Here is a 22,814-nt window from a genome sequence, read left to right on the forward strand (position 1 = left end):
AAAATTATTTTGCAATTGCCATGCTGAGGTTCAATACCTATTGTAATCATCAAGTGATTTGCCATAGGTCTATTTCATAGCTCTAAATAAACTGAATAATGGTTCAACATTAAATAATATTTAGATATTTGAAAAACAAATGAAATTATAGTAGAATCATCATTCTACTAACTTCTAACTGTAATTATACATACAGACCACAGATAATTTCCAAGGAATATTTTAGTACACTGCCAGTTGATGTCTATATAAAACAATTTCCAGATATTTTAGATGATGTCTCGCATGAATGGTTTACAATTTAGTAAAGTCCTTGTAGTACTAAAGTAGAATTGAATGTGACATGCTTGTCGCGATTCAAAGCCACCTTAAAGAATTCTTAACTATATGTTTATCTAGTCACTGATTTATAACAATTTCTGTCCCACAGGATGAATTTTATCATATGATTGACAAATATAACAGAGACCGTGAGCAAATTGCAGGGATTTCCCTAAGACTTGGAAAAAGAGGCTCAACATATGATAATTTATTCACATTCTTTTACACATTGGCTAGGAGATAGGATCACCTGCTAAATAACCTGTCACAATCTATGTTCAGGTATTATTATTTTGGTGACACTGCAGGGATAACAACACAGTAATTATAGGAATCAACCAAAGTCTAGCTGATGAATATCTTGTGTTGTTTAAATGATTATGATTCCCCATAGCACCATATTAGATGGGTCTATGGCAAGATAATGTGTGAAGGCAAAGCCTAAAAATTATTGTGTCTAGAACTTCTTTGAATGCAATATGACCCTGGAGAATTCATCATTGTTGGTACAAATGTATAAATCACTACTATCAGAAATAAACAAATTTAGTTAAATATGGGGACTTTTTTTTTAAATGAATTTAGTTGCGAATAGAGGTTTACATTATCGCATGATAATGTACATCTATGACATCATAAAAACCTTTCATTCTGATACAGTTGACTTATAATATCCAATACATAATGCCAGACTGAATAAAAAATAAATGTACAAATGTGCAAAGACAGCTAAAAAGTAAATGGAACAGCTTTATAGAAATCCCAAATAAATTATTTAAAATACAGTTCTGTATTATTCAGTGCTGGAACAATTTTCTCAACATGATTGTCAGACTATTAATCTAATGAACACTATTTATATACAGTCATGTATTAAGTTTAAGATTCCAGTAGTACATGCCATCTACAGACTTGGTGTCCTTTAGATTCTCTCATTTCATTCCAGTGTGATAGCTCTTCTTCACTACTGTTGTTTAAGCCCATTGAAAACCATCCTATCATCTCCTTCTTCTTCATACTGCGCTTGTTGTAAACAGAACACATGACTGTGACATCAGGAAGTTGAAACTGTGCAACTTGAAAGATGAAAGTTTCTTTGAATGTTGGATTTGGTTGACCTCGTCGTACTGATGTCTTGCTTCGAGTCATTTCAAATCCTGATGAAGCCATCAGCCCGATCTTCACATAGGTATCTGCATTGTTAAACAAAGCAATGATTACCAGTTGCAATCCTACACTAATTTTTTAATGACTGTTATTTGTTTCTTCTGTTTTGCAGGCTTGCTACAGAACTGTTATGGTAAGTAGCAAATAAAATAATTTTGATTGAAATTCCTAAATATTAGTAGAAGAAAATGAACAAATATTAGTCCCAAATATGGTACGCAATTAGCATAATTTTGTTGTAAACAGCACAAATAAATTAAGAAGCAATGATCTAATTTAACTAGGGGAATGCGCAATCAAACTTGGCATGCCTACAAAACAGAATGTACGACATCACTTATCTGCTCACCTCCTCTGTACTCAGGATGTATTAGCTGATATTACTGATAGGTAGAAAATACTATGAAGCAGAACATAGAGAGTACAACTGATAGCGGCACATACAAAGATGTATACATTGAGAAGACAGATCTCAATATCCAATAATTTAGCTGATCAGAGAGAAAAAGAAAGAAACTCAGACTCAACCATGCACTAACATGTATGCTATTTTAGCACCATTATGTAGAAGTGAATAAAATACAATTTGTGATCAGAATTAAAAATAGTGTCAACATGACGATTATGCCTGATTTGTGGGAAGAGGCAATTTAATAGACTTTTTTCAAACAACATGAATACAAGTCATGATGTAGATGACATAGCTGTGCTTCATTGACAGTCTGTGTTTTATTTATAGGTAATCACCTGAGTTAGAAAGTGTTTATGATTGTTAACTCCATGGTTATGGTCATCATCATTCATGCGGGCAACAGTAATAATTCATGATAACGAGTTGTGATTACTGACTTTAATACACCATGACGAAAAATAGTGAAATTGCAAGATTCAGCAATCAGCTGCTTTGCTCTACACAAAGATCTAGACTGAGGTTACTTTACATAAATACTAGTTTACTGTACTAATGTCATTTGCTCATTTACTACAAATAAAGGAATAACCTGATTACATCAATTTTTGTTGAAGAACAAACCAAATCCAAACCAAAAATAATGAAAAGCTCTATCTGCTACATGGTTGATGTTGTGGGTTTGAGCCCCACTCTTGGATAATTATCTCAACAGTTGAGGATCAAAAACTAATCAACTCTAGACCTTGCAGTCTTAATGTCTGGTATATACATAAAAAACAGAGTAGGTTAACAAAATATGTGTAATTTACAATAGCCTGCTAGTCAGAGATCTTTATTTCAATGCATAATCTCTAGTATATATTGTCCCTGTGACAAATAAAGCAAATTTATACAATAAAGAATATTACAAATAAAAATGGCCACTAGTCCTGAATCAGATTGTAAAATGAAAACTTAAGTATATAAATACGCTACAGTGATTCTGTAAGTTATTACCAACTACTGGTAAGATTAATGTCAAAGGAACAATGGATTCCTGTACATTATGTTAATGCAGTGAGAAAAATGAAAATTGGTTATTATCCCAAGTCGCTATAAAAAGACTCAATTTTTGAAAGCTAATTGGTATTCATATATCACTGGTTAAAGGCTTCAAGTTTTGGATTCAAGAGCAATAATCAATACTACTTCCATGAAAGGTAATTAACACTTAATGTTTTAATTACATTTTAAAATCTTGTTAAAATCTTGTAATTAATCAGTGGCCTGCATAACAAGTTATTGACATGACACAGTCCCTGTCATGCAATAGTAAACAAAACTAAAACCAGTCTGCCATTTTGAGTCAGAAATTAACATGATGTAGTTTGATTTTGGTGCACTTTTGCCTAAAAATGAATGCCAATCTGAATTGGATCTTGTGATGTGAAGTTTGAATGTAATTGGTCACAGTATGTCAGAAATGTTCTTAACATCTGTTATAGCAAATGGCTGCCTATTGGCCATTTTGAATCTGATCTAAAAAACAAAATAATGCGATCTAAGGTACCATTATGTTGAATGTATGTAGCAAGTTTGAAAGAAATGTGTCTATGCACAACTGAGATCTGGTTCTGGATAAGGGTTATAGAAAGAATACCATGACAAGAATTATAGATAGAAACACTGTAGTGCTGGCAAACTTACCTGGTGGCCTTGTCATAGCCATATTTCTGAAGTGACTGCCTTTAATAACTTCTACAGCCAATCTTCCAGTTGTTGAGTTGTATGATAAACCCACTAATAACTCTGGAATACCACCATGTTGTAATGAATGTGTAGATGACCCACTGTCACTTCGAGTTAAATCGCTCATGCTTGAATGTGCTGAGCCAACACCCTGTTATAAAAAAAACAAATTTCTTATTTGAGTGTTATAGTGAAACATATATGATAGCTGGTATTCAAGCAAGTCAACACTAAACATTAACAAGTTGTTTCAACTCATTCTCTTTAGAAATAAGTTGTGGAAAATGAGATTCTATTTTAAATACCAAAGTTTTGTCAAACACTTTTGATTCCTGCTATATATTATAAGAGGTCTACAATCATAATTCTGTATGTCAACGTTACTAATATAAACCAAATCATATAATAATATTATTTAACTATAGAAAATCACTGACAACGAAATATCGCATGTCCAAGCACACTTAAAATAAAACACAAGTTCAATCACCACATCCCCTATACCATATTTGTTCCATTAGTAACACATATGCTCAAAATAAGTCAATAATCAAACATACAATAAATGCATCTCCTGGTTTACATGCACTTCTAAAGATGTGCTTCCAATAGAACAAATATGGTACATACATGCCCATCACAATGTGATCCTTATAGACAGACAATATTTGTACAAAGTAGAATGAGAACAAACATAGATACAAGTGTTCACTCTTGGACAATATTTGCTTACAGGGCATAAAATGTCAAATGTTTGCATTCTAGTAATTATCCGCCTCACTGAGGATTAGTAGTGGTATATGAGCATTTACAAAAATGTTACTTACTGATATATTGCTTCTTGGTTCTAGTTGTAACCACAATGTCTGCAATGCATTGGTATTAAGTGCTGAGAATTTCACCACACATTCTCCAATCAGCCTTTCCTTCCTCATTCGTTCAGTTCCATATAACCGAAACCTAAGTCCAGTATTTGCTAATTCATGTGGTGGTAATCTGGAAAATCGGAATGATTCTTTCCATTCTGGATTCTCTCCCTGCTTTATCTTGGTTTTACAACGTTGTTTCTTAGCTGGTAGTAGAACCATTCTAACTTGAACATGGTGAGCTCCTCCTCGTTCCTTTGATGGTAATTCTCTTGCTCGATGTATTGTTAATGTCATTTTCTTGGTCTGGCCATTGTAGGAAAACGTTGTTTCCAATTCACCACATTTAGATATCAATTCAGGGTCACCCGTTTGAAATGTCTGGGCTGCAAATCTTTCCTGTAAATAATTCAGTTTAACATTAATTCACCAACCACACTTGGGAAAGTTTATACACCATCCTGAGTGTGGCTGAATCATTGTATGTATGTACCATGGCAGACTTAGGTGAGAGTCACCAGCTATCCTGAATTGAAACATGAAATAAATGAACGAGCACATATATCCCAATATGTTTAACTAAGTTTGACCAAAATCCATGCATGCTAAAGATCTAAAAATGTCGGATGTAGCAGATTTTGGTGCAATATGGCACTAAAATGGCCATCTTGGGTTGATGGCTACGAGTCGGTTATTATTGACTAAGAAATGAGCACATGAATGAATAGCGCAGAATCTGCGCTTGTCCCTGTTTCAAAACAGGAAATTATAAACAAACTCTAAATCATGTAGAGCTGACAGATATCAATATCATACAGGAAATGTACAATAAAATGAAAAATAATAACAGCTGATGCATTTCTAGAAACCTTATTAAGGATTTATGTAACAACTGTGTATAAAAGATTGAATATGCATTATGAATGATATAGTATACTGTAAAACATGTTGAAAAAGTGACATGCAATTTTAGCGAATTGTGGTAAAATGGCGTAATAGCGAAATGTTGATTAGCGAATCGCTCTTGTCATTGTTGATTTCATGTTTTCACAATACTTGTCTGTCATGCGCAAAAACAAGAAAAAATGTGAAGTGTAATTTGATTCTGATAAAAAAATGATTCAACAGGGATTTCAAAAAGTGGGTATCATTGCTGTGTTACATGCAGAACCTTGATCTTTTATTTTATTGGGACTCACAAATCACTACTAATTTCCGTAATAATATATCAGTATCACTTCATTTATTTATTTTCATTGAAATAATGACCACAATGAATACGTTTATCTTTTTTGTGTTAATTTACTCTTCAATAAAGTGCATCTATCATGTCAGTAGTTTTTTTTTTGTGTTGTTTACAAAGTGTGTGTGGAGAAAAAAAAGAGGTTGTTTGGCAACCATTTTGAATTTATAATAAAGTCATTAGCGACATCTTGAATTAGCGAATGAGTTCTCGCGCTAAATTCGCAAAAAAGATGCTCGCGAAAAAGACATGTTTTACAGTATGTTGTATTGTGCCATACAGTAAATAATACATAAACAAGCAAAAATCAAATGATGTTTCAGCCATTACTCCTATGTTTCATTTGACAGGATACTGAAGTATTGTAGTTTTCGAAGCAACATCTTGAAGGTAAACATAAGCTTGATTAGTTTGTGTGATTTGCAAAACCTATACATTGTCAATTTTCTGATTATTTACCTGTGAAAAAGCAGCCAATGAATTTAATTTAAAACTCACCATACTCTTCCAAATTTACATAAAAATTTGTTAGTTTAAAGGGCGATGGCCGTCGTGCAGCACATGTTTGATTTTTGATTTTGATGTACACAACCAAAGCATTTTACATGTGTTGTATGTGTAGCTATATATAACTCATATTGAACATGACGTGGTACTACGACCACCACCCTTTAAAAGTGACAACTGGAGTATGGGTATTGTGTTAAGTTATAAATATATCCTCTTTACATCCAAAAAATAGAAAATATAACATATTAACCATATACTTTCAAGAACAAGCGACCTTGTGGTCAGTAGAGCTTCGCTGTAATTGACAAGTGCAGAGAACAGTGGGAGTATGACAGTGAGAGTGGCAGTGGCAGTTACTAGGGGAATAGAAGAAGTGAAACCTATGACAGTTTAGTAATTGTGGCAATGGTCACTGTAAAGGCATATCCAGTGAGAGGAAATATATTTGTGTATGTAATACATGGATATGTGATCTTGGGATAACCTTTCCTTGAAAGATCTTGACGGAGAGGCGACTCCTGAACCCCCAATACACATGCAATCAACATGTGACCTTGAGATGAACCTGACCCGACCTTGAAAATTTTGGGGAGGTGTTTTAGTCTCTCCCACCCTCACTGTTTAGTATCACTAACTTGAAATGATCTTGACCTGAACTTGAGCATTTCTGGAAAACATTGGCCCAACCAGTTCATTTTCCAAGACAATGTGTACTGAGAAAGCCTAGTTTCCAACTGATACAATTGTCTACTGAAGTCTATGCATTATACATATATAACGTATGGGAAAGTAACAAAATCCCAAAAAATAATAACAAAACAAAAATCATAACTTCCACAAAAAAGGAGACATCTTCTCCAAACTTCAGAGAGGACCAGTCTACATTATAATTCAAAGCAATGTGGCAAGCGGTTTTTAAGAAGAAGTCGAAAATGTGCAAAAAAAAGTGCACTAAAAATAGACACTTGCATATGATGTAATCCATGTCAACAACATTCAAATTGCAAAGCAATCTGACAAGTGATTAATTAATGACAAAAATATTCCCAAAAAATAGAAGTTTGCATGTGATGTCATGAAATGAACAAATCTGACAGAAGACCACCCCAGGTATTAAAGTGTGGTATGAATAGCAAGGCAATCAAGGTTAGGTTTTGGAGAAGAAGTCGTTTGAATGAAAATAATTGATGAACGACGTACGACAGGTTGGTCAACCCATGAGCTCTGCTCAGTCATCTCTGATGACAGCCGAGTTAAAAAAATGAATAAACAAATTATTATATTAATGACAAAACCTGTTCATGTGTGCTTGTTTTGCTATGCTTTTATGACTAAAATTTACACCTGCATTTGAAAAAAGAAATTGTTGTTTATGTTAAGTAAATAGAAGGAACTAATGAATTATTTAAAGTATGAATTTCTATTACAAAGAAATATCTAGCAGTGTATAGCTTGAAACATTAATCTTTTATCACCAGTAAGACAAGTCTTTCTTAGATTTGGTCGCTTAGATGCATCAGTTTTATTTATTAATTGAACAGATGCAGTCACCATAGTATGCAAAAGGACATATTTGTTCAAGCATCATGGATAAGCTAAATTCGTTTTTTACGGTTGAAACGATCACCAACCAAAACACTGACATGATAATCAGATATGACTTTGAGAAAAAAATGTAATAAATAGTCACAGAACTGCAGGTAAGATATGTCAGCCCAAAGAGTAAGCAGCAATAGAATATGGTTAATTGAAGATGATGGATGTAAGTATTACATGCAATAACTCAAGGCTGGTTTAGTTATATCTAAACCAGTGAGTTATTTTAACTTACTGGAGATCCATGAGCCAAAGAAGCTGATTCACCATAAGCCAATGCAGGTATACTCCCTAAATCTTCATCTCCACCTATTAATGATGGTGCCTGACTCACTTGAGTACTATCATAACCTTCATTTTCAAAATGACTTATACCATGTCCAGCATAGTCAGCTCCATGATGCTCAGGACTTCCATCATCTGATTCTTCTCCGTGACTGACATCAACAATATCTGGCTCTGCATCTTTCTCTGTAACAAAATGTTAAGAATCAGATACATTTATTGTGATGAAACTGAACTTAGAACACATCATATATCAACAAAATTTGAGCCTCTTGACAGAGATAGCTCCGCTTATAGCAATGCACATTTCAATTGAAGATACCATCATAAAATGAGCAAAGCTGAGAGGTCCACCTGTAGTACCAATCAGACTTGCGGTTTTTAAGTCAAAAATATCACTTTTTACCAAAAATGACAAAAATAATAAGCAAACTTAGAAAATTAAAGATGAAATCATGAAATAAACAAATCCAAGTGAGGTCTACCCAAAGTACATATACACTAAGTATCAAAGCAATGAGGTTTTTAGTTTTCATGAAGAAGTTGAAAAAGTAAAAAGTTGACGCGGCTGATGACCATGAACAATCACTCATACGATAAGGTCCACTTGACAAAGTCGAAAGCGGAGCTAATAAACTTTGAACTATGAACTATGAACATTTTTGCTCTGTTTAACTTATACTATTATAAAGACATAATAAATAGATTAATAGTTTATAAATTGACAGAAAAATAACTACTAAACAACTATTATTATCACATCTCACTGTTGTTATACATGCTGTGATTGATGGAGGTCAGATGCCATTGAATGAAAATGGATATTACATGGTATATTGTCTGCCAAGTGGATATTACATGGTATATTGCCCGCCAAGTAGATATCACATGGTACATTGCCTGCCAAGTGGATCTTACATGGTACAATGTATATCACATGGATGACGTCACTGAAACTACTACACAACGATACTATGCATAACAAATTGTTCCCAACCGCTGTTGCTTTCAAGATTTTGAAGGAACTTTAGCTATCTGAATTAGACAGCAAATGTGCCTGATTGGATATTAAGTAAAATACCTATTGTGATGTTAATAATATTCTTTATACAAAGCAAATATGTATGGCCAAGCCACCACAGAAACATCACATCCGGGGTTGCTATGGTGCATTCTACCCAATGATCTCTATGCTTGCCATGCCGATTGCTCACCGAGAACACTTTAAGCAGAGTGACTTGTGAATAGAATGTAGTTAGAATAGAATTTGAACATAGTCAGTCAAAGCATGTCAGAGATATGTCTCTAGAAGCCCATTCATTGAAACAAATGGCCACTAGTCAGCCATTCTGAATCCGATCTAAATAAGTCATTGTTAATGACACAGTCCCCGTCCCAAATTTTGTGATCTGACATATCAATTTGATGCTGATGAAGTCATTGAGATTAGATTGAAACCATTAATAGGAGATGGATTTGTAAAAAATTATGATTTAGTGCTTTTACACAAGAATTGGACATTGGGCGATCATATTGAATCAAATTACAAAAAACAAGTGGCGTATACAACAGATTGTTTATTTACATCAAAACACGTGTTTCGTGTAGTAGTAATATAGCCAAAAATAAAAACAGTCGTTATTTGGCCATCTTTGATCTGATTATGAAACACACTGATATGTATGATGTATGTGCCAAATACGAATGAAAATGGTACATAAATTGTGGAAATATAGTAGTAAGGCCAAAAAGTCAGATGGCTGTCAATCGGCCATCCTTGACCAGATTTTGAAACAAATTGTCATGCACATGCATCCTAACATGTATAAAGTACATGTATGTGCCAAATTTGAATGAAAACTGACAGAGCACTTCCAAGATACTGCATAAAAAACAAAACAAGATGCCTGCCAGTCGACTATCTTTGATCCAATTGCGAAATAAATTGTACTGGACATGTAACTTAACATGTATAATCTATGTACCAAGTTTGAATGACAACTGACAAAGCATGTCCAAAATACAACATTTTCAAACAACAAGATGGCTGCCAGTCGGCCATTTTGAATCGAATCGCTAAACTACTGCATTTGCATATGTCCCACATAAGGTACTAGGCACATGCAAAGAATGAATGGAATCGGTCCACAGGATTCTGAAATATTACTATTGACAGACGCACGGACGGAGACCAAATTATAAGTCCCTGTTTTCGGACTTCGTCCGAACGGGGACTAAAAATAAAATAACATGCATCAGGAACCCGTAATGTATGCCTAATGTATGTACCAAGTTTGAACAAAATCAATCCAGAAATGCTTGATATTTGATGATTTTTTACCACAAAAATGGCCACCATTCTGCCATTTTTAATAGGATCGTCAAACCAATATATCTGTATATCTATGACATGATGTATAATAAATATTTAAAATTTGAACATAATCAGTCACAGCAAGTCAGGGATATGGCACTAGAACCACATTTATTAAAACAAAATGGCCGCCAATCGGCCATTTTAAATTTTATCTGAAAAACAAAATGATGTGCATCAAGGTCCTATAATGTCCAGCGATATACCAATCCATCTGAAAACAGCCGAGAAATGCTTGATTTTGATGATTTTTTAGCACAAAAATGGCCACCATTTGCCCATCTTGAATCAGATCGTGAAACAAATTGATGTGCATAAGTTTGATTGTGATTGATCCAGGCATTTCTAAGATACAGGTTCGGATGCACGCATGGACGCACGGATGCACAGAGGTAAAAACATAAGTCCCAGTTCAGGCTGAAAAAAACATTTACTTCGCAGAGTTTTTTCCAGCAAATACTGTACAATGTATGTATGCTTTTGAGTAATGTGTTTATAAATACGTCAAATAGTGTTATGTGTTGTGGAAGAGTGGGTGTGAGAGATGTACATGTACATGTACAGGTGTACAGGTGTACTTTTGCATGGTACATGTCTATTCGATGTGATAAAATAAATAACACATGCTCTTTTGGGCAATATCACAATATGTAGTCTGTCCCCGGGCTGTTGGTCATGTACATGCCTTTGGCTCTTTGGTCATGACCATCATTCTTTTGGTAGGCAACAAATCCTGATATTGCCCTCATAAAAATGCGTCATTATTCAAATAGTGTATACATTGTCTATGGTCAAAGTAACATTTTAATGATCATGACATGATAATTTCAGTTTTCTATTGGAAATGCACTTCTAATACTGTATACACAAAGAGGGCATCAAAATATTACACATTCAAGACTTCTTAAAAGACTACGGTACTTATATTTAATGTATGCATATGATAAATAGGATAATATTTTCTTAGTAGTCTAATATTTTATTCACTACATTTGTGGCTGTTACTTTAGATCAAGCTGGTGAATATTCCCATGAAACTTTATCAACACAATATACAGGTATAGCCCTGGCAAGATATAAAATGTGAAGATACTCTGTAAGTACTTGTACCAGCATGTACCATAAGGGTATGGTAATCTGTGATGAAGCAACACCAACTTAGACTATGCATTCTTAGAAGTAAAATCCTTCAATTTAATTTTATTATTAAGAGAAGACTAGCAGGACCTTGACTAAATAGGCTGTCTATAATAGTACTGCGTTGATTGAAACTGCATCTAGTAAACTAAATACCAGTACTTCGTGTAAACAAAAAAAAATTCCAGGTTTATAATAGGTAAATTCTTTAATCATTTCACCTGTTCAGTCACAATGACATACGACAAACCATTAGTTTGTTACTACTGTAAAATCTGTATTAGAAGCAGTGGCTTCTATTGAAATGGTATATTGCAACAGAGGGGATGCGGTTTCTATCTGCACATATGAGAAATGATGAATTTTTGGTTCTCAATTGTTCAAAAAGAATGGGTGCTACTTCTATTAGGGATGCAGCTTCTAATAGAGATTTAACAGTACTCCCTCATTACAGCCAGGACGTCATTACACCTCATTCAAAAGTATCAATTGTGATGAACAATCAGGTCAGGTTACAAAAACTGATGAGCTCTGGTAATTAGTACAAAGTTTAAAGTAGAAACATTTATCAAGTACATTTTTAACTGAGAGTTGCAGATATACATTAGCTGATTTTTCGTTCACTGTGAGATCTCACATAATGCATGAAAGGTGCAGACTGAACGTCTGTAGTTAAAATAAAATGATTTGATTTTAAACTTCATAGCATTGAGATACCCTTTAATACTTCATCAAAATGTCTATCATTAAATATAATAAATATCCCCAAAATACTTTTGCTAATTTTACACAAAGTTTTGATGCCAATACAATGCCTTTGTTTGTCCTGGTTTGATTTCACACATAATATGCGACATTGCAGTGAATGGAAAATGGTTTATTGCACAGCCTGATTATACATTTGTAGTATCTACAGGTATATATTACAATGCTAGAACTGCAGTACTAATTACTATTTTAATTTAAAGCCTAGATTACTCTTTCAGTGATATACATGTATGTGTACTGTCTAGAATAATAAATGATGCCTGTGTAATCACTGATTCATTAAGTCGCGCTTTATTTCACAATATCATGTCTGAATTTCGAACTTCAAAATGAAGTCAATAAAACTTTAATAGGCAAGACAAAATTTTGTGGCAACAATTTTAAATGTTTGTTATTTTAAAATTTTAAAATGTTCGTCTTGAATGGCCTAGTAGATGATGTACACATAAATTGCAAAAATAATATTGCAGTTGAGAGAAGTCTTGTAGTTTGCAAGAATTTTACAGTGCTGACAATAGCCAGATATAATAAGCCACATTAACATTAATTGTGACGTATTTTATTAATAATTCTGTGAAAATTACTTTCACAAAATTATTTTCCTTCACAAATGTCCTCAAATCGCAAAAATTATATTTGAAAACCACACCTGGGGTGCTTCATTATTATATAAAAGTAGTCTGAATTTGAGATTGAGAATTTATTTTTTAAATATTTTATCAATTATTATTAATTATGAAATCATTGCAGAATTGTTCTTTTTGTACCCAATATACATGTACAACAATTTCAGTGGAAAGTAGAAACCATGTATACTCTTTTTCTTTACTTTTTATTTTCACAGAAAACAGAGTTGTTTAGATATATTTTCAGTGTTGAAAATCAGTCACAAAAAATTGCCTGAACATGTTAATTCATTAACAGTCAAAACCTGAAAGGAAATCATTAAATATACATGAATTTCCTTGCAAGTTTATAGAAAACGTAGTGACATCCTGTATGCACACCTGTATATGCTCACAAAAATGACAAAACATGAATACATTTTAAAAATTTTCTTTTTGGTATTCTGATGAGAAATAATAATTAACAATAATTCAAACAAGTATATATTAAATTTAATAGTCAATATTAAAAGAAATATCAATCACTAATTACTGTAAAGGAGTTAATTAGTCACTGGGTTTTAATTTTGTTTATTTCGCTAACTGGAAAATGCGCTAAATTAAAACCCAGTGAATATTCAAATTGAGCATAAAACACACTATCTAAATGATAAAACCATGAATTTAAAACCCACTAAATATGCCTGAAATGATAAATCAGTGAAATTTAAACCCAGTGAAAATTTTACAGTAGTCATAAGTAGAATATTCAATGAAATTATGGCTTACTATTTTAGTGATCTGTAAATAGTGCAGAATGAAAGCTGTGATTAATAAGGTCCAAGAAAACTAATTTGCGTTTCCAGTAATAAGCTAAAAAAATACTGTCCAGGTACGCTTTGTTTTTATTGTAATTTAGTTTTTTTTTCAACTCGCAACAATGTGAAGGAGTAAGGAATACAGGATAACTCACATTAATGTGATGGAGTGGGGAATACAGGATAACTCACATTAATGTGATGGAGTGGGAATACAGGATAACTCACATTAATGTGAAGGAGTGGGGAATACAGGATAACTCACATTAATGTGATGGAGTGGGGAATACAGGATAACTCATATTAATGTGATGGAGTGGAGAATACAGGATAACTCACAATAATGTGATTGAAAGGCAAATAAAGAATGGTCACACACATACAGAATGTAGTCCAAGTTTTAAAAAACCCAGTTTTTGAAAAATATGTTAAAACATTTGTGGGAGGGGGGTCTTTATAATACCAAATAAAACAATATAATTTCATATGTAATTTACACAATTTTCCACAATATTATAACTGTTACATATACATAAGTATGAGAAGCTGAATTGTTTGAGTTATGGACAAAATGACCATGCCCATAAATCATAAGCCACGTCCACTTTTGCAAAACCACGCCCAAATTGTAACTCAATGCCCAATTAACAGAATTTCATTTTTGTTAATTGAACATTGAGTGGTTTCACAAAAGTGGATATGGTTTCAAAAATAAGGGGTGGTCATTTCTGTAACTCAATGTTTTCGTAACTCGTCCACAACTCGAACAATTCAGCATCTCTAAAAGTATACAGATTTGAAATTATCCCATTATGTTCAAGAACTGTACTCCTCTGTACTCTACTTAACATACTTCAATTTATTAATTCAACCAATCTACCCCATAGGGAGATGTTACAAATGATTTATTGACTTTTGTAAATCTATAAATTTGGATTTAACTCCTAAAAACATACTACTGTAATATATAATTGTTGGTTTACAGTATCAATTTACCAATATGTTTTACCTTAAATTCTTTTTAAATTTGATACATGTAACATGAAGATGAAGATAAAGATGTAAATCTATATGTTGTGTTTGAGCTTGAATGCACACATGATACAAGATGAATAGTAGAGATAATGAGCATCACTTGGGACTTGCATCATACATCATAGACGAAACCATTAGCGTAATAAATTATAGAACATATACCACAGTTTACAACAAATGACCAGTGCAGAGAATAAGTTTATCAAATCTCATGGTGAGCAGTAAGTAAGCAAATTTATAATTTTTTTGTGAATAACTTGATTTCTGTATTATCTGACCTCACACTGTAATGACTGGATTAGTTTACAATGAATAACAAGTGTATCAGTACTAGTGTTAGCATACTGTTATCGGAAATATAACTAGCCGAACTTGATGTCTATTTAGGATTCTTATTACAAATAATTTAGCCAATCATAGTACGTTAATTTTAGCCAATAAAACAACTGCACAAATAGTTATTTACCAATCAGCTCGTTCCCCTATTACCCAATCATGTACAAGGCCAAAGTCACTTTCTGCCAAGATGCAAGGAATGTAAAACTTGTGTATATAAGTGGGTGCTTTGACACACCCCGAGAAGAGTTTCAATAAAGTCATCTGTTATAGTGTATACCAGTTCATCTCTTGTTATCCACACCTGAACCTTATAACAATTATACACAACTGTCCAGTGATAGAAAACCCACCACTCAAATGGGAATGTACCACAAATGATTCAGGTGAAACAAGAAAAGGCATAAGAAGATCTTAATCACAATTAGGAGATTTGTGTTTAAGACAATGCTGAGCAGCGGAAATAAATCCAAATGACGTTTAAAATCAGCAGGTGGTAATGTTAGATAGGTAGTGCCAGTATCAATATACTCGGTATTAATAGAATCACGAAACAGAATTCTATGCAAAGTGATTTAAATGTTACTTGTATTTAAAACATGAAAACAAATAGAGGTTGAACACAAATTTTACATTTACTGGTATATATTTTGCAAATATTAATCTAGCTGTCTACTTAATGGTAGTTTTATTCACATCAAGCACAAGTCAAAATACTCAAGTGCTCAAGTTGGTTTCTATATTGTCGGCAAATTAAAAACAGATTAGACAATACTACTGTGAAACAAGTTTTTTTTGCCAGCATGTTATTTTAGCTAATTTATCCAAGTAATTTCACTAATTGAAGATGTAGTTTATTAAAGGGAAATTAAGATTTTGTTAATTGAGTCAAAATGTGTGTTCAAACATGCATCATAGCATATTCGAACACCAACAATGTAGTATAGTCACTTAATCAAGGAAAACTTCCACAAACATAACATTTCTGGCTCTTATCTCTCAGACACTAGAAAAGACATAGAATACTATATTATAGAATACTACAAAGTACACACTCAAGACACTATGAGTGCACCTCAACCTCGACTGTGCATAAGTCACAATGATCACCATACTGCCACCATACATATTACCGAGTAGAATGAATCAACACAATTCTGGTGCAATCCAAATACAAGACAAGCAATAAGTATCTGTTATCAATTCTGATTTGGAAAATTCTGGCAAACCATAAATGGACAGATATAATACAATAAAATCCAAGAAAACTTGTGATATTCAGCAGAACAAGCACAATGGGGATATTTTTAGACTGTAAAACATTTACTTCAGATCACATCAATCTGTACTCGTTCATTATTTAATTATACAACCCAGAGTAATTTTGTTGAGTGTAATCATTTATGATTGTCATAATTATTTCTTAATTCCCGAAATAAGGAAGGTCATAAAGAATGAACACAACCAGCCTGTGATTTTTAAAAAACTCTGGTATTATAATTTGCATATTGCAATAAATGTGATAAATAATAAGTCTATGATTATTTTTAATCTATTCCTTTCTTCTCAAATTACATGATGTTATATCAGAGAAATAATTGTTATTACTGAAACAAAAATAGGCAAAAAAAAATGTAATAATACATTACGAATACCCATAAAAAAAAACTTTAACCCCAGCTTTCTGAAAACATTCATGTTGCTAAACTTCCATGCTTAGAAATTAGAGTATAGAAGACTTAATTTGAAATGAATGATTTACACCTTGCATGTCATTGTCACAAACAATATACTTCTAATTACATTGGTACATGTTAAATGAGAGTCAAACTGTACCAACAAAAATCCCTCAAATACCATTTAAATTACCCTGTGAGTGGAATAATTACAAAAAAATAGTAAGCAACATCTGAACATGAAAAGTTAAAAGTAAGTTTTAAGGGCTCCCAGCTTGGCTATTTAACAAATTAACAAATGCTCCACAATGTTTGCAGGTATGTGAGGGAATAAAACAAAGAATTACATGTTTGTAAATTACTATGGCCAAATACAAACACTATAGAATGATTCAGTCATATCCTGAGAAAATTAATACATTACATGAATGTTCAAAACAAACACTAATTATGCAAATTGGTGTGATTATAGCCGATTATTTATAATTACTTAAAGTGTAGAATCACAAGTAGCTTTCAAAAAAACACATTTCCTGACAATTTGTTAACAGACATCAAATACCTAGTAATTACAGGGTTTCCGCCTGTTTGCTGCGGAAACAAAACATACTATGCACCAAGAGAAATGAGTCAATAATATTGAATTGTGCTATCCTGCCAGCATGTTGAACAAGGACAATAATCTTTACACTGCTATTGTTACTGTCAAACATACATATGGCTGGTGTTGAAATTAAACTGAAAGAGTCGTGAGAGCAAGATGTGATATACAGTGGCGGATGCAAGATGTTCAGCACCTTTACAATGACGTCATAGCTGTATTGCATTGGGAGATATACATGTATGAGTAATGACATTTGGGGGGGGGGGCTGCTCTAAATATTTCACTGGGCAGATGTTAAATGAATGGTATAAACTCAACAAGTGGTTGTAGTGTCATTCACTGCCACTTATATTTAAAAACTGTGCAACGCCACGTTGAAATAAATTACTCAAGTCAATTGCTATCATGAAAAATATTAATCTGACTTAAACTGACTTATAATTGATGATAAAAGTACAATTCTACAGTCAACTATATTTGCCACTATATATATATATCTGTATATATTCACCAGTAGTCTGAGAATTAAATCATCTTGGGCTATAAAAGAGTCTGATTTAAAATGGATCATTTTTTTCAGGCGACATCTGTTGCAGTACTAACTCAATGGATAATTGTTCATTTTATAGGGAAGATGATGTACAGAATGATAAGTGTAAAATTCACTGAGACAGATAACAAAGATAATAGTCAATGTACAAAAAAATCTAATGAATAGTCAAATAATATAATTTGTAATCTAAACATTTCTGAAAGTTAATATTTTATTAATAGTAGTCTAACCTTAAAGGTTAATGGTATTCATATTATATAAAACATTACATCAGCAAGATTTCAAAATCCATATACTGCTATACTTGACATATTAAAATATTTCTGAAGGACTGCCAGGTTATACTGTCACATGCACAACATTAAATAAGTGATAACTATGATTGAGGTCATGGTCAATAACTATTTGTAATTAATAACTGTGTTGCCAATGGTTTTATAAGAAATGCACAATGCATAACTGAGGCAAATCTCCAGTTTCATGAAATATAAGAAAATCTGATTTTAAAATTGTTTTAATTTCACAAGGCACTATTGTTATGTGATGTATTAGGGTCAGATGAGGTGAAATATTAGAAGATATGCTTCAAAGATGAGGGTATTAGTCTTGAAGAAAAAATGGCTTGAATTAGGGGTTTAAATGCTTTGCAGTGGAATAATGCAATGAGAACAGTATTTACAGGTCTCTGTCAGACAACTCAACAGTGTGATTACTGGCACAGAGAGCAAGTCAGGTGACTTTACCCTGTATTGACAGGCAATAAAATACTGCTGTTATGTTTGTATATCAATATTAAGATTTTCGGTATGCTCTGATAGGTAGTCCCAATGTGATTATTGTTCACACAATATAATATATATATGTACAATGGGATCAATAATTATATTGTGCATGCTGTGATCGATAATGAAATAATAATGTACAATTATTCTAGGATCTCATACGAATGTGATATTTACCAGTCGTGTTAGGCAGTTTTTCTGACTCTGAGTCTGAATGCTCCAAGTGATTTGAAACGTCCGATGCTGATACTTGTGAGTCTGCATCACTGTCATCCACTGCTACATGACTACTCCGTACTCTCGGTATCGGTCTCTCCTGCCAAACGCAACACCGCAGCAATACCAACATTGCATTTCGCAACAGTTTGACAGATGGTACTATTCGTACGCGTGACAAATCCAAACTGGCTGCAGCCGTTTTGTTATTGTGCTACACAGTACTGTACACGGTACCAGCACTGAATATGTTAATGAAGTGATTATAAATACAACACCTCATTTACATGTTAATATGAATGCCTGTGAGAGAACCGTACTGATGACAACATTCAGCAGATCACAATCACCATGCTGGCGTTGTCATTCATATTAATCTAAGGCATAATACTAATATTAAATAATTGCTTCAAGGCAACACATGACAAAAATGTAAGTGGATATTAGAAAATTAGATTATGCGCTGACCAATAGTAAATAAACTGCTTTTAGTTCTTTTAGTTTGAAGGACAATAGCTACAGGACCTCTCTAGGGTGAATTGATATTTCATTTAATATTTCTTAAATTAATATTTCACCAATTATGACAGTTGACCTCATATTATTTTTATAGCAAGCCATTTTCCCCCAACAAATATTAAAATTACAATTTATATTGCTGCATCCTACGTCCCACAGCTTCAAATTCACAAATGATTTATATATGTTTTTAGAATTTGTATACATATTAAAACATATTAATAATGTATTTGATTATTATCCCAGTGATGATATTACTATGAGGAGACAACTGAGAGAGAATATTTCTTTCTGAAATATGTGTATTATTTGTTTTAATTTCTTTGATTAATTTGTGAAAATCAATTATTCATATGCCTCACAGCAGCATTAAATAGGAGACATCAATTCAAGAATTCTATTCCCTGCAGAAAACTTTAACATCTGACCCTGATTTAGAACATGAATCTAAGGATTTGATGGAAGCTACTGCCACAAGGGTATGAAGCAATGATTTCATAGGAAATTCAAATTTCAATTATTAACATGAAGGGAAAAACACATGCTACTTTATTCTTGTTTCGGACCAAACTAAAGATATGTCATCAATCATTTTTATTAATATTGGATATGAAAACATCGCCAGGTGAAAGGTAAACAAGAGATGCTATAAAACATTTCACTAAGCTCTCTCAGACTAGTGACTGAATAATGTAAATGGATGCAAAGGACGCCATTCACAACAAAGATATTATTTGACTTTGATATTTGGTCATCTCACAATAAACAACAAATGTTGTTTATCAAAGATTTTTTCATATTCTTAATGATGAAATGATTATTCAACCAAATGCAGCTGTTGCTTTGAACAAAATGCTCATGCATTAATAAAACAAAATATTTGTTTCATAAGGATAGGCTGTTTTAAATTGTTGTTTTGATATGATATTAGTTATACATCAGAAATATTTCAATTTGTTATGAGAAAGTTCATCTTTACCGTAAATTGTCAAGGACAGTAAAGTTAATCTAAGATGTTCAGACAAATCCCTGCTGTTTTAGACACCTAGCATGATGAACAGTTTACATGCAGTAACCATTTTATAGTTATTTGGCAATATACACTTCAAGAGAAGTACTAACTGGTATCACAGTTACAATTAATGTCATAGAGTTCTCTCAAGAAGATTCAGTGGCCAAAGCTGACTCACGAATTATGTTCTATAACCCACAGAATACAAAGAAATTGGGTGACTATTCTTACCCATCATAGCATGTATTCATATTTGCTATTTCCTGACCACAAATTGCATTTCTTGTAATTAGCTTAATTTAAAATACGACTTAATTTGACTACAAACACACCTGTCATTTACACAGATGCATGCACAGTAATTTGCATAATATCTAATTCTCATATGTATTTTGTTATAATACATTTATTAAAAATGTGGCATCACAAACAGAAACATTTTTGTTTAGTTCATTGAAAAGGAAGGGAAATAGCATAAATAGTATAGCTGTAACTGGATTAATCTACATCTGGTCTAGTGCTGCAAATAAATAATGACTTTCTTACAGTAACAGTAAGACTCAAACATGATACTTTAGTGGCCAAGGTAGGCATTTCAGAGGCCGTGCATGGTATTTCAGTGGCCGAGCATGGTATTTCAGGGGCAGAGAATGGTATTTCAGTGGCCGAGCATGGTATTTCAGTGGCCAAGCATGGTATTTCAGGGGCTGTGCATGGTATTTCAGGGGCCGAGCATGGTATTTCAGGGGCCGTGCATGGTATTTCAGGGGCCGTGCATGGTATTTCAGTGGCCGTGCATGGTATTTCAGTGGTCGTGCATGGTATTTCAGTGGCCGTGCATGGTATTTCAGTGGCCGAGCATGGTATTTCAGTGGCCGTGCATGGTATTTCAGTGGCAGAGCATGGTATTTCAGTGGCCGAGCAGGGTAGTTCAGTGGCCGAGCATGGTATTTCAGAGGCCGTGCATGGTATTTCAGGGGTCGTGCATGGTATTTCAGTGGCCGAGCATGGTAATTGCAGTGGCCGAGCATGATATTTCAGTGGCCGTGCATGGTATTTCAGGGGCCGTGCATGGTATTTCAGTGGCCGTGCATGGTATTTCAGTGGCCAAGCATGGTAATTGCAGTGGCCGAGCATGGTAATTGCAGTGGCCGAGCATGGTATTTCAGTGGCCGAGCATGGTATTTCAGTGGCCGAGCATGGTATTTCAGTGGCCCAGCATGGTATTTCAGTGGCCCAGCATGGTATTTCAGTGGCCCAGCATGGTATTTCAGTGGCAAAGCATGGTATTTCAGTGGCCGAGCATGGTATTTCAGTGGCCGAGCATGGTATTTCAGTAGCCGAGCATGGTAATTTCAGTGGCCGAGCATGGTATTTCAGTGGCCCAGCATGGTATTTCAGGGGACCAGCATGGTATTTCAGTGGCAAAGCATGGTATTTCAATGGTAGAGTATGGTAGTTTAGTGGCCATGCAATGTAACACAGCCAGCATGGTATTTCAGTGGCCCAGGATGGTATTTCAGTGGCAAAGCATGGTATTTCAGTGGCCGAACATGGTATTTCAGTGGCCGAGCATGGTATTTCAGTAGCCGAGCATGGTAATTTCAGTGGCCGAGCATGGTATTTCAGTGGCCCAGCATGATATTTCAGGGGACCAGCATGATATTTCAGTGGCAAAGCATGGTATTTCAATGGTAGAGTATGGTAGTTTAGTGGCCATGCAATGTAACACAGCCACGCTAAACAAGCAGCCTCTCGGCTGAGATAGCTCCGCTGTTAGCAATGCACATTTCAATTAAAGAACAGAAGATATCATTAGAAAATGAACAATATGCATAGTATAAATGCAATGGGACTTGCTGTTTTCAACAAGAATTCAAAAATATCATTTTTCACCATAAATGATTGTGGTTTTTAACAAGAAGAAAATATCACTTTTTACCAAAAATGACAAAAATATTCACCAAAATTAGAGAATTAAAAATATCATTACAAAATGAATAAATCTGAGAGAGGTCCACATGTAGTACCTATATATGTAATATCAAAGCAATTGGACTTGCGGTTTTTAACAAGAAGTCAAAAATATCACTTTTCACCAAAAAATGACAAAAATATTCACCAAAATTAGAGAGAGAATTAAAGATATCATTACAAAATGAACAAATCTGAGAGAGGTCCACATGTAGTACCTATATATGTAATATCAAAGCATTTGCACTTGCGGTTTTTAACAAGAAGTCGAAAATAT

At 33.6% G+C, this 22,814-nt stretch overlaps 1 protein-coding gene across 5 annotated transcripts in view; it reads right to left on the minus strand.

The window, feature by feature from the left end:
- Window positions 1-22,814, minus strand: part of LOC100369472 (synaptotagmin-14-like) — a 50,883-nt gene continuing 28,069 nt past the window's right edge. For 3 of the 5 annotated variants that reach the window (XM_085495233.1, XM_085495248.1, XM_085495241.1), the window contains exons 4-7: window positions 8,079-8,314; window positions 4,456-4,893; window positions 3,587-3,779; window positions 1-1,514 (exon numbers count right to left, since the gene is read on the minus strand). In XM_085495233.1, the coding sequence (XP_085351359.1) occupies window positions 1,201-1,514; window positions 3,587-3,779; window positions 4,456-4,893; window positions 8,079-8,314 (1,181 nt within the window). In that variant the 3' untranslated portion in view covers window positions 1-1,200. Of the gene's footprint in view, window positions 1,515-3,586; window positions 3,780-4,455; window positions 4,894-8,078; window positions 8,315-18,993; window positions 19,210-22,814 lie in introns of those variants that run through there. The other 2 variants (XM_085495257.1, XM_085495253.1) reach the window with 2 other exon arrangements.

Source organism: Saccoglossus kowalevskii, chromosome 2 (assembly GCF_978046115.1).
Source record: "Saccoglossus kowalevskii chromosome 2, keSacKowa6.1, whole genome shotgun sequence".
Lineage (NCBI taxonomy): Eukaryota > Metazoa > Hemichordata > Enteropneusta > Harrimaniidae > Saccoglossus > Saccoglossus kowalevskii.